Source organism: Cetorhinus maximus, chromosome 24 (genome assembly GCF_964194155.1).
Source record: "Cetorhinus maximus chromosome 24, sCetMax3.hap1.1, whole genome shotgun sequence".
In the NCBI taxonomy this organism is placed as follows: Eukaryota; Metazoa; Chordata; class Chondrichthyes; order Lamniformes; family Cetorhinidae; genus Cetorhinus; species Cetorhinus maximus.
In genome coordinates this window covers 51,566,829-51,580,191 of record NC_135902.1, presented here as the reverse complement: position 1 = coordinate 51,580,191, position 13,363 = coordinate 51,566,829, and the positions used below count along the sequence as shown (strand labels likewise).

At 38.7% G+C, this 13,363-nt stretch overlaps 1 protein-coding gene across 6 annotated transcripts in view; it reads right to left on the bottom strand.

Annotated features, from left to right (window-relative positions):
* tex2 (testis expressed 2) overlaps nucleotides 1-13,363 on the bottom strand; it is a 107,847-nt gene that overhangs the window by 16,682 nt on the left and 77,802 nt on the right. For all 6 annotated transcript variants that reach the window (XM_078529040.1, XM_078529038.1, XM_078529037.1 and 3 more), the window contains 2 exons: nucleotides 7,937-8,036; nucleotides 3,830-3,962 (listed from right to left, as the gene is read on the bottom strand). In XM_078529040.1, the coding sequence (XP_078385166.1) occupies nucleotides 3,830-3,962; nucleotides 7,937-8,036 (233 nt within the window). The remainder of the gene's footprint in view (nucleotides 1-3,829; nucleotides 3,963-7,936; nucleotides 8,037-13,363) is intronic.

The following is a 13,363-nucleotide window of genomic DNA, read 5'->3' as shown; positions in this document are numbered from 1 at the left end:
TCCGTCCTGTTAATTTCTCCAGCACTATTTTTTTCACTAATACTAATTTCTTTCAATCTTACTAGTCCCTCGGCTCCCAAATATTTCAGGGAAGTTTTTTGCATCTTCCTCCGTGAAGACAGAGGAAATATTTGTTTAGATTCTCTGCCATTTCCTTATTACCTATTATAAATTCTCCATTCTCTGTCTACAATGGGCCCACGTTTGTCTTTATAACCTTTTCCTTCTTACATGCCAAGAGAAGCTTTGACAGTCCATTTTTATGTTCCTTGCTAGTTTGCTTTCATATTCTATTTTCTTTATCAATTTCTTGGTTTTTCTTTGCTGAATTTTAAAATGGTCCCAACCCTCAGGTTTAGTACTTTTTGGGCAACTTTACATGCCTCTTACTTTGATCTAACTTCTCTTGTTAGCCATCGTTGGATCACTTTTCCTGATGATTTTTGTCCTTTAAAATGTAAATTTGTTGTAAACCATGTATTAATTCTTTAAATGCTACTCATTGCCTATCTACCGTCATACCTTTTAATGTAGTTCCCCAATCTACCTCAGCCAATTTGCCCCTCGTACCTTCATAGTTTCCTTTGTTTAGGTTATTCCAGCCTCTGTATTCAACGGATCATCCTCCGCCATTTCTGCTACCTCCAGTATCATGCCAAACACATCTTCACCTCTCCTCCTTTTTCAGCATTCAAAAGGGACCGTTGTCTCTGAGATACCCTGGTCCACACCTTAATCATTCCCAACACCCCATGGTCTTCCCATGACACTATTCCCTGCAAGTGCAGAAGATGCAACACCTGGCCTTTCGCCCCCCACCCCCTCTCTTCACCATTCAAGGTCCCAAACACTCCTTCCAGATGAAACTGATTTACATGTACTTCTTTCAATTTAGTATATTGTATCTGCTGCTCACAATGCAGGAGAACAAACGCAGATTGGGTGACCTTGTGGAACACCTCCGTGAAGTCTGTAGACATGACACTGAGCTTCCGGTTGCCCGCCATTTTAATTCTCCATCTTTCTCTCACATTGACCTCTCTGTCCTTGGCCCATATTGCAGTGTTCCAATGAAGCTCAACGTAAACTTGTTTTTCTGTTTTTGTTTTCGGGCTGCAGTTGATCATCAGTCTGCCATTCACATCTCCTCTGGGCACATTTTTGTTTCTTTACTGTCCCATTACCACTACATTTCCATAAGACCATAAGACATAGGAGCAGAAATTAGGCCATTCGGCCCATCGAGTCTGCTCTGCCATTCAATCATGGCTGATAAGTTTCTCAACCCCATTCTCCCACCTTCTCCCTATAACCTTTGATCCCCATACCAATCAAGAACCTATCTATCTCGCTCTTAAATACACTCAATGACCTGGCCTCCACAGCCTTCTATGGCAATAAATTCCATAGATTCACCACTCTCTGGCTGAAGAAGTTTCTCCTCATCTCTGTTCTAAAAGGTCTTCCCTTTACTCTGAGGCTGTGCCCTCGGGTCCTAGACTCTCCTACTAATGGAAACATCTTCCCCACGTCCACTCTATCCAGGCCTTTCAGTATTCTGTAAGTTTCAATCAGATCCCCCCTCATCCTTCTAAACTCCATCGAGTATAGACCCAGGGTCCTCAAATGTTCCTCATATGTTGCGCCTTTCATTCCTGGGATCGTTCTCGTGAACCTCCTCTGGACCCTCTCCAGGGCCAGCACATCCTTCCTGAGATACGGGGCCCAAAATTGCTCACAATATTCTATGGCCTCCACAGCCTTCTGTGGCAATGCTCCACCAACTCATCTGTTATTTAATTTCTCCTGTCCTTTGACAGACCTCCCTTTTGTTCTTTTTCCATCTTCTCCCTTAAAACCTTGCTTAAAAGTTACATTTCTAACTTTTCCTAGTTCTGATGAAAGATCATCGATCTGAAACATTAACTGTTTCTCTCTCCACGGATGCTGCCTGACTTGCTGAGTATTTCCAGCATTTGTTTTTATATACCTGCCATTTTTGATGCAGTTTGACTGCTAACCAGCTTGATATTTTTAAAGCAAGCTGTGCAAAGTTAGGAAGCCACTTAAAAGAACATTTTGATCCTACACTGCCCTTGTATTGCTTATTCAAGTAGATCACAACATTGACCAAAGGTGGGAACATATAAAAGCAAGATGATTCACTTCTTTGTAGGCTGCAGTTCTATCGGATAACTATTCCTTCATCATTTGCAGAATAAAATAGAGTTGCCATTGCATTTGAGTTACTAAAGTTGATATGGTGAGATGTTGTAAAAGTGGTAGAAGATTCAGGTGGAACATAAGCATCAGCATAAAGCTGTGGGGCCAAATTGCCTATTTCTGTGTTGTAAATACCATGCAAGAAGTTTAAGTGAACTTATATCCTGTAATAAGGATACTGCAGTCAGAGAATGAATGGTGAACATTCAAGAGAAGGAAACTTGAAGTGGACCATTATTGTCACAAAGGAAAGAAAAGAAAAACTGAGGCAGGGGGGGTTGGTGGTGTGGGTGGTTTACTAGAACAGAGAAAGAATTATCTAACAGATGTTTTCCATATTACGAGATGTTTTAAATGAGTAAGTAGTGAACTAATGCTTCCACTGCATGTATATATGGATTGAGTTGGCCACCCATTTAATACACCAATTGATTTTGTGCTCCACTGAAGTCAAGGAAATGTGAAGTTGGGCAGAGTGTAAAACGGGTATTCAACTTGTACCCAACCACCCCTGCTCAGTGGCTTAAGTTAAATCTGCCCATAGGGGATCATTATTTCTTTTCACCATCTGGGCAGAGCGTAAAGGAAAAAACCAGACAGGGATGATCATCATTAACAGAGCTCACCCCATTTTCTTTTAAATACTAAGGAAAATCAGGCAGGCTCCATTACACATGTGCAATCCTTGCTGCCTGACCTTCCTTTCTTTGCTCTGCCAAGATGACGTTTTATGTCCTGACAGGGTAGACAAAAACATGCATAAGCATCATTTAAAAAGGAACTGAGCAAGTACTTGAAAAGGGAGAATGTATAAGAATGTGAAGAAAGCATGGAAATGGGAAGAGAGTAGATAGCTCTGGGTTGAAGAGCTCGCACTTGCATAGACAAGACTAGCCAAATAGCCTGAAACAAAAACAAAAAATGCTGGAAAAACTCAGCAGGTCTGACAGCATCTGTGGAGAGAAAGACAGAGTTAATGTTTTGAGTCCGTATGACTCTTTTAGCCAAATAGCCTCCCATTTTGGTGTAATATCCGTGATTCTGATTTTTTTTTTAAATTTATCAACATTGATAGCAAATGTGATTCTACATATGTTGTTGCATAAAAGGTACAGTCCTCCAGAAACAACTTTTCAAACAAACAAACATTACATATTCCAGGCCAACTATTCAATCAAGAAAAATCACAGACAGAACTCAAGACTGAGCTTTGACTGTTGTTTGGGGGAGGAGGGTTGTTACTTCAAGCTCCTTTTCAGCAAATGGATAAATTTACGGTCACTCCTTAAGGAGTTCCTTCCATCAGAAGAAGTGGAGAAAGGTTCTTGCATGATAGATAGTGTATGAAAAAGGCAAGGATAATCTAGTTTTTCCTGATATTCTGCCAGTTGCATAGAGCTCCTGAATATATAATCAAGAAAAGCAATTCTATTCAACAACGAGATTGTGCAGAGCATCACTGCCAAATATCCATTACAATCCATTTCCAGTCTTTTTGGTTGGGCATGCAATACGAGAAATTGGTTCACATTGTACCTGGTGCCTAATGGACTCTTTCCTTCTGTTGTAGTGCCAGAAAATCAAATTTTAATTTAAGAAATCTTACCCTTCTTTTCCAACATCGCCTACTTTATATGTTTCTCCCAAAGGCTCCTTTCCCAGTTTGGTCAGGTTCATTTTAGTTTCCAAGGTCATTAGAAACGATCCATTGTAAGAAATCTCCAGATCAATCCACAGTCCTGTAGAAAAAAATTATCTGGCTGAGCAACTGTCCTGAGAGTTGCAAGCCCGAAATGATACCGAAACCTTATCTTTACAGCAACCTACAACGTGTAAGTATTTAGATAAGAGCTAACCGAAATAAGATCATGAATTAAATGTATAGACATGATGAATAAGCCACATTTTTTTAAAAATGAGCTTTGTCATCAGGAATGTGCAATGTATGGACCAGAACTGCATTAGAATCACCAAGTTTTCACCAAAGCTGGCAATAAGATTGGCAACAGGAATATGCACCCTGCTTCAATCATGTTACAATGAAGCCAGTTATTATGGAGCTAATTTAAATTTGCAGTTCGCCAAACTATTCCTGGTCAATTGTAAAGAAAAAAAGAATATTACAAATTAATGCTACTTTCACAGCTCAGTAACTGTCATACAAAATGGCACATTGGGATTCAGAAGCAACAGACACAATACCAATGTTGATCACAATTCCATAACTGTCTCTTGAAAATTAGATTACAGGATTGCGAACAGCATTTTGAAAGATGTTGGAAGGGTATACGAGAAGGACCAAGAGGAAGCAAAAGGACCACTGAAGAATGAGATTATATAGAGATTTGAAGCCAATTGTTTTTTTCTGCTAGTAACTGTGCAGTGCCTGTTGTAGGAGACTTTACATCTGATGGAGTGAGTTGTGATTACATTTGATATCAGACAGTTGGCTCCTTAGCTTTATTGAAATTCCAGCTGATGTATTTGAATTTGAAAAATTCATTTATAGCACCTTTACTGGTTAAAAAAGTTTCAAGGCTCTTTACAAATAAAAAGATTGAGAAACAAACAGCAAATCATGAAGGAGGCGCATTTTATTTCCAGAATTTTCTACTTCTACTATAAAAAAGTTAAATTGTGTTCTTAAAGACAATAAACCTATCCTAAACAATGTCAAAATGGTAAATGTGTAGAATTCATGCACCATATTCATACACCATACAGCTTATATGACAAACTTATTTCTAATTGGAGTTATACCCCCGAACATCAGCCTCACTACAAATACACATAACAATTTGATGCCACTTCTATTTCTCATTGACCCATTCAGAACTCCTATTATGATGTTTCTCACATTCATGTGGTTACAAAAACTGGAGATATTTCCTTTGCTCTCATAGCATCTATCATTTCATCGCCTGATACAGTCACAATAATGAAATAAAATATGCTGAAGCAGCTTAATAAGAGGATTAACAATTCCAATGACACGGGGCAGTTTAAAATACGCTGCCATACATAGTTCTTTGTGGTAAATAATTCATTGTATGCACACATTAAAGAGCTCTGAGCTATCTCTAGGAAATTTTAACAATAATCAACTAGATGAGTTATGTGACAAGTTAGTTTCTGCCAAAGCTGCTACAGCACAAACTGTAATAGGAGCCTGGTGCTTCAAATTGGTGCAGACTGATCAGATGAAAGTCAGGACTAAATGTCCAAAGTAAAATACATTTGGACAGCTTTCACCTGGTTAGAATTCCACAACGTAAAACCATCCATAAATCCTGCAAAAATTAGCAAACATATTCGGATAGCTCTTGTTAGAAATGCAAAAATCACACTAATGTAGTAGAGGGTATTTTGCTGAGTTTAAAGCTAAAAGACTTTGTTGGAGCAGACTAGGGCTTTACACTGTATGTCATGTATATACTGTTGTATCAAAATGGAAAAGCCGATTGGCTGATGAGGCTATAAATTGCACCTTCATGTTACTTTTTGTTTTAAAAATGGTGATATAATCCTCACAATTTAAAATCCACATTTAAATGCAAAGGCAAAATGCTGCGGATACTGGAAATCTGGAATTTAAAAAATGCTCCAAATACTCAAACAAAAACAAAATTTGCTGGAAAAACTCTGTCTTCCTCTCCACAGATGCTGTCAGACCTGAGTTAACGTTGAGTCCATAGGACTCTTCACGCTCCACAGATGCTGCCAGACATGTTGAGTATTTCCAGCATTTCCTTTTTCTTATTTCACATTGAAAATGGGCAGTTGTATCTATCGAACAAAAGGCAAAAGCCATTAACTATTTATATCGTCAATTTCAAATTGCTAGTCATAGCTTGAAACAGCTAGGTTTACTCATATTGCACCTCTTTTAGTTGCATTGAAGACTGACTGCCTCATCTGCCCCCAGTTTCAGTGCTTTAATCTCCAAGCCTAGTTGCTGACAAGAAAAGATCAATTTTCCATTTGGATCATTAACAGCGTGCAGCTGTTATCAAATAGCACAATTTCATAAGGAGGGAGCACCACTTCATTGGTTCATTTCCTCCATTGAATCCACTGACGTGGGTGGACACAGCCCAGGATCCGGCTGACAGCAGAGAACTCTTCATCTCAATGCCAGTCATGATGGTCTGTTGTGGAAGATGCTATCTCCCTGCAGCATGTACTGAATCTACCACCAACCCTGGTCCAAGTGTAACACAAACTTGATGGGTTGTTTGATGTTCAGGTGTTTCTTCAGGTTGAAGAGTTGCTTCTTTCAAGGGCAGGCTCCCTGACCAAAACCACAAGCAGGAAGTGAAGACAGACAACAAAGTTTCCCTCAGTGCTTTTAAAAAATGTTTTGGTTTCACTGGCCACTCGATATAACAAGCAATACAACACCTGTTGTAGGCGCTGGGCATTACAGTAAATACTATTCAAAATGTTGAACTTCTTTTCGCTTTCCATTTAAGTAACTATTTGACTGCACACACAAATGTTAGCATTTTTCAAATTCAAATACATCAGCTGGAGTTTCAATAAAGCTAATGAGCCAACTGTTTGATATCAAATGTAATCACAAATCTCACTCCATCAGGTGTAAAGTATCCTACAACATGCACTGCACAGTTACTATTAGCAAAAACAACCGATTTCGATATCATCTTGTTCCTCATTTTCTAATGAAGGGGTTCTTTATAAACCACTTTTAATAGTTTAATGAAACCACGTCATCTCAGCCATCAGTTGAGTAAGCTATCTTTTTCCAGGGCTCTTCCAATCATTGATGGCCTGCGTAAAGCAGATTCTAGCTAAATTTTCATCTTTTCCAAGTCATTGTTTTTTACTTCTCTCTTCAATTCTCTATCCAATCTCTCATTCTTCAGTGGTCCTTTTGCTGCTTCTTGGTCCTTTTCTTGTACCCTTCCAACATCTTTCAACACCCATCCCTTCAGTACATCCTCAAATCAATTGGTATGCTTTTTCTCAAATGAAAACACATTTTTCTTGTTTGCATTGTTGCCAATGCCTCATTACTTTTCTTGTCTACCCATTGTAATTTCTTCATGCACCTCCAAAACCATTTTTCTAGAAGCCTAACCTCTTCTCTTCTCAGCATATGGTCCAGTACCAGATTCCATATCAAACTCTTCACTAATCTTTTCTTCAGTTCTCTATTTATATTGTCCAGTCAATATCCTCTTCCTTCATTAAATGCAATGTTTCCCATTGTAATCCTAGCTCTCACCTCCTTGGCACAACTGGCATTTTCAGTCATATCTCTAAAATTGACCACAATAAGTGCAAGAGAACATGAAATATCCACTTTTAGGAATGGATTGTGACACTGCCTCAGTACATCAGGCTAAGAACGAGTGCACTGGTAGGGGATCGGGGTGGAGGAGGAATCATCACATATTTAAGACCATAACCCACTATGTGGTGCAATGTGTTCATGTAACACTGCTTTGTGCAATAAATGTTTTGTTCTAAGATCTTTATAATGTAATGAAACTACGATAAGAACAAAAGACAGAAGAGCTCAATTTTAATGGTAAATCAGATCACTATTGTATTGGGAATACTTCGATTGCCTTCTGTCACTGATTCCTGGATCCACATCAATGCAATATTTCAGTACAACTTTGAATCCTAGAATATTAAGCATTAAAGAACATGGAAGAAGCCCCTGATGAATTTTAACCATGCTTACCTTGGTGATTAACTGCAGGTTTTGAAGCTTGACATATTCTCGGCATAGCAGCTCCCATATCAAGTTCTGTCAAGGTTAGCTCATTCATAAAATACGGCAGCTGAAATAGTTTACATTAAACACATGAAGTAGGCGTCACATTTTGGGAAGCTCTATAACGTTGATATAAATCATGAATCTAAACCCCACCCCCATCTCACCCCCAAGAGACTGTTGCCCTTTCCAAACATTTTTAATTCATTCATGGGATGTGAACATCACTGGCAAGGTCAGCATTTGTTGCCCATCTCTAATTGTCGTCAAGGCGGTGGTGGTGAGCCGCCTTCTTGGGCTGCAATAGTCCACGTGGCATAGGTACAACCGGAGCACTGTTAAGGAAGGTTGTCCAGGATTTTGAGTGACAGTGAAGGAATGGTGATATAGTTCAAGTCAGGATGATGTCTTGCTTGGAGAAGAACTTGCAGGTGGTGTGTTCCCATGGGTCTGCTGCCCTTGGCCTTCTGGGTGGTACAGGTCACTCATTTAGGAGGCGGCTTAGCCAGTTGCCGCAGTGCATCTTGTAGAAGGCTGTGTGCCAGTGGCGCAGAAAGTGAATGTTGAAGGTAGTGGATCAGTGCCAATTACATGGGCTGCTTTGTCCAGCATGGTGCTGAGCTTATTGAATGTTGTTGGAGTTGTAGTCATCCAGGCAAGTGAAGAGAATTTCATCACACTCCTGCCTTGTGCCTTGTAGGATTGTAGAAGAACTATCATATTTTTCCTGATATTACTGTGGGATACTTTAAAGCAGGCTCATGTTTGTCTCGGTGTATGTTTGTGAACGTGAGAATAATTTAAGTAAACTGTTAGACTGCAAGGGTTGAATCAAAGGGGTTAGGTGTAAAAAACAGGTATTTGAAATGCTAATGGACAAGCTAAATAAAATGGAATTTGCAGTTTTAGATAAGTGGAGAAATTGTTGGCTTTTCAAAGGGACATGGTAAGATGTTTACAACTGGCAAGATAAATAATGCAAAGTTATGTTTATTTTTCCCCAAAAGTGCTGGCCATAATGGCAAGATAGATTTTTATATTCTGGGAAAAGTAAATTCCAAAGACAGGTGGAAACAATGGGATTTACAGATCAAAAAGCAAGAAAATATATTTAAAGAAAGATGGAAAGTTGTATGGGGTGGCCACATGAGATCTTGACTGTGTGAAACAGACTTGCAGAAAAAGCCTCTAGCCACCCTGGAGAAGTCTGCTGTTCCAAGGTTGCTTTAAAAGCCTTTGAAGTTTCACTGTTGAGTGAGAGGGAGAGAGAGAGAGAAGCCATAAAGTACCTCTCTTACAGCAATAGCGGGTGCTTGTGATAATCTGGATGTTTTATAGGTTAATCATCTATTTTGGACTGTTGCTTGTAAGGAGTCTGTAGTTGGGAGTCTAGTTAAGTAGAAATTTTGGGAACTGTTATAAGACTAAAAAACCATGTAACTGTAATCTTGTGTATTTAACTTTTTCTTTTCCTTAATAAAAATTTTAATTTAATTAAAATCTCTAAAGGTGGTAGTGACTCATTACTTCTGACTTCAGTGCACAAACCTTCTCGTAATAAATACAAATTGCAAAACCGTTGTAATAGCACGGCCAAGTTTCTCTTTGGATTTGGTCAGCCTGCCGCTTACCACCTGCCATATCATAAGAGGATGGACAGGTTTTGGGAAGTCAGGAGGTAAGTTACTTGCTGCAGAATTTCCAGCCTCTAACCTGCTCATGTAGCCACAGAATTTATACAGTTGGTCCAGTTCAGCTTCTGGTCAATGGTAGCCTCCCAAGTTGTTAATGGTTGGGAATTGAGCAATGGTAATGCTGTTGAATGTCAAGGAGACATGGTTAGATTATCTCTCGTTGAAGATGGTCATTGTTTGCCACTTGTGTGGCATGGATGTTACTTGCCACTCAGCCCAAGCCTGAGTACTTTAATAACTAAGGAGTTGCAAATAGTACTGAACACACTGCAAATTATGAACATCTCACTTCTGACCTTGATGGAGGAAAGGTCATTGATGAAGCAGCTGAAGATGGTTGGGCAAGGACACTATCTTGAGGAACTCCTGCAGCAATGACCTGTACTGTGATGATTGGCCTCCAACAACCACAACCATCTTCCTTTGCGCTAGGTATGACACCGGCAGTGGAGAGCTTTTCCCTGTAATTCCCATTGACTTCAGTTTTGCTAGGGCTCCTTTTGGTCAAATGCTGCCTTGATACTAAAGGCAGTCACCCTCACTGAACCTACTTAAATTCAGCTCTTCGGTCATGTGTTTACAAAGGCTGTAATGAGGTCTGGAGCTGAGTGGTAGTGGCAGAACCCACACTGAACATCAGTAAATAAATGATGCTTGATACCACTGTTGATGAGATCTTCCATCACTTTACTGATGATAGAGACTGATGGCAGATCGGATTCGATTTGTCCTGCTTTTTGTGGAATCTATATTTTTCCCAACCTAAATTTAAAAGATTTAAAATCCACCTGAAATAATATCTTCTTTACAAAAATAAAACAAACACAGAAGCAAATGTATGAGCTTCAGGTGAAATCCGTATTTTGGACTACAGTGGCCCATCTAAAGCTGAATTAATTCTCCAATTTCAAGTACCCAAGTTTGAGTCTGTTAGTCAGGAATTAAAATATATATACACACACATTTGAATTCCTGACTAACGACTCAAACTTGGGTACTTGAAATAGGAGAATTAATTCAGCTTTTGATTTGGCCACCAGCTAGGATGTGTCCTTATAGTTAATGTTTAGTCTTCAAAGCATGGAACTGTGGCAACAATTCAGAACATTTCCTGTTTGCTAAGATATCCATAGTTTATGATGGTTAGCCTCCAAAGCCAAGGAGAGCATTGAAGGAGACTTAATTCTGTTTCTGGGCTATTTTACATTTAAGCTAGGAGAGCCCGATGCTGAAATTGAAGACCACAAGTGAAAAATATTTCCATTCTCCAGTGTTGACCTTACTCATGTTGACCTTGTATTCAATGTCTGAAAAAATTGGATACATACACATATGTTTTTATACAGGCTTGTATTTAATCATCATTTCCTCCTCTTTAATGAATACTACCTTGCCCAAGACTTGACTTCAAAATGATCTTTTTTTAGACACCCGAAAATAATTTCAATGGTTCAATGGATTTCGCAAATGGCAAATGAATGCCACTAGCCATTCATTACACTTGTCTACAGTATATGGGCTTTTGCACTGGAGTTTGTGGTAATTGGAACATGTTGAGAGAATAGGCAGGGGATAGTGACAAATTTCAGACTAATAAAAGTTAATTTTCAGTGGCAGAGGGTTTTTTTTGGAACTAATACTTAGTATGCCACAAAAAATTATTTACACTTGAATGGGCAAGCTGGAATGTTTTGTGGGTAACTATCACATAGATACCCCAACTTCATGCCCTTCCAAATAAACTAATGCAGAGTATTTTGGTGTGATACTAGAAGAGCAGGGCAACTCAAGCAGCACCTTCTTGATTTCCACGTTTTAACATGTGTGGTCACCAGAAGCCACTGTCTGATTTAGTCTTCAAGAACAGTGGGCGCTGCTAGCCTCACCATCATTTTTAAATCACAAATATCATTCTATTATATTTAATGAAAAATATAAGGTTAATTTAATATCTATATCATGCACTTAATAAATTATAATACATGCGTACTTAATCTCCCATTGACTGATGATGGGCAAAGAGAAAATAAATTTTCAGTCCTTATATGACCAGCCAACTTCAGTTCACCTTTGTGGACCAGTTAGGCTTTTTCAGTCAGGCCCATCTCACCCCTTAAACGTGTGTCTTAATTCTAACCTTGGAAATGTATTCCCTTCTGCCCACAAATGTGATATTTTCAATATTAGCTACATTTATGGTCCTATGAAGAAGATTTTTAAAATAATGAAGTAAGTACATTTCTGCTCTGAATTCACCTCAGCTGGGAAGTACACCAAATCTGCCCAGGTTAAGTTTGGATACAGCCAAAGGGGAAATTTTAAGTTACATTCAAAGCACATATTTTAGCAGAAACAGGTAATGAGAACTCTGGGTTGGCTGCAGTGTAAAGTAGCAATATCACACAACTGCACATACAGGAAACATGAGGTTGGAATTAAAAACATGTTATCAGAGAGATCCAGAGGCTGTTATAAGCTGCACCTGGCTATTGCCATGTCATTCCTGATCTACATTTGCATCGAGGTGGTCACTGGATGCTAAAAAAAGAAAAGCTATTCCATCACCAGAACCAGCATCTCTCACTTACCTTAAGCAGAGTCACCAAGCCAGATCACATTCTAAATACTGTTTTGTTCTGTTTCCATACCATCGCCAAGAAATTAACTAGATTTTCAAGATTGTCATTAAGAATACAAAATTCTCAATGGTACAGGGTTTAAATTTTTAATTGGAATTATGAATAATTTGATACTAATGCTTGGTTAGGCTATTTCAAATAAGGTAAAAATATTTCCATTTGTCAGAGCTATGCAAAAATAATATTTTCAAGTTACTTTCCTATGTCAAAGGTTGAGAGGTAAACAGCATTCAAACCATTCCGAAGAGGATTATTGTCTAAGCTCTTGGAAAAATAAATGCAGGTATCAATTAGCAAACCAAAGTAAAAGCGCACTGAAGCCCAGCCTTTGACAATGTACTTAATGGAAATTCTGAACCTGTGAAAGTAGGAAAAGAGTTTAAAAATTTTTGTTTATATCTCATTACATCGGTAGAAGATGCCAAAGTAGAAAGATTGCTCTAAAGGACTAAAATTTGCCTCCTAATTGATAGAAAGGAATATTCTTTTCGACTGCATTTATCTACTATTAAAAATTCAGTGCATATCACCAATTTCTACAAGTTCCACAGGCTTATTGGTCACATCTCTATACAATTAAAAACTATAAATTCAACTTCCTTGTTTAGGGAGCTTTTGGCTACACACATCACAGCATTTACAAAAGTAATTTATCTAAAGTGCTTTGAAATGTTTTGACACGAAAAGTATAGAAACAAAAGCACAGTAAAAAGAAATCATCGGGGCAGCATGGGCAAAGTGACAGTTGAGAAGTACATCTGAATTTACAGCCTGTAGGAATGGAGTTGAAGCATTTACGTCAGTGTTACGAAGTCAGCCTTAAATACTGCGCTTTTTTTAAGACTGGCTCAGATTTTGCAGTCAACAGAGAGTGAACAATGCTCAACGTTCATTATACTGACCACTGCCCACGAACTCTGGCAATCATTGCTATGAAAATTTGGAAAAAATGGAGGTGATTTCTGCAGAGCTTGAAAATGTCAAACCACATGGGGCAATCAAGATTTGTTTAAGGGATGTAGGCATCATTGGCCAAGCTGGCATTTGTTTCCCACCCCTAA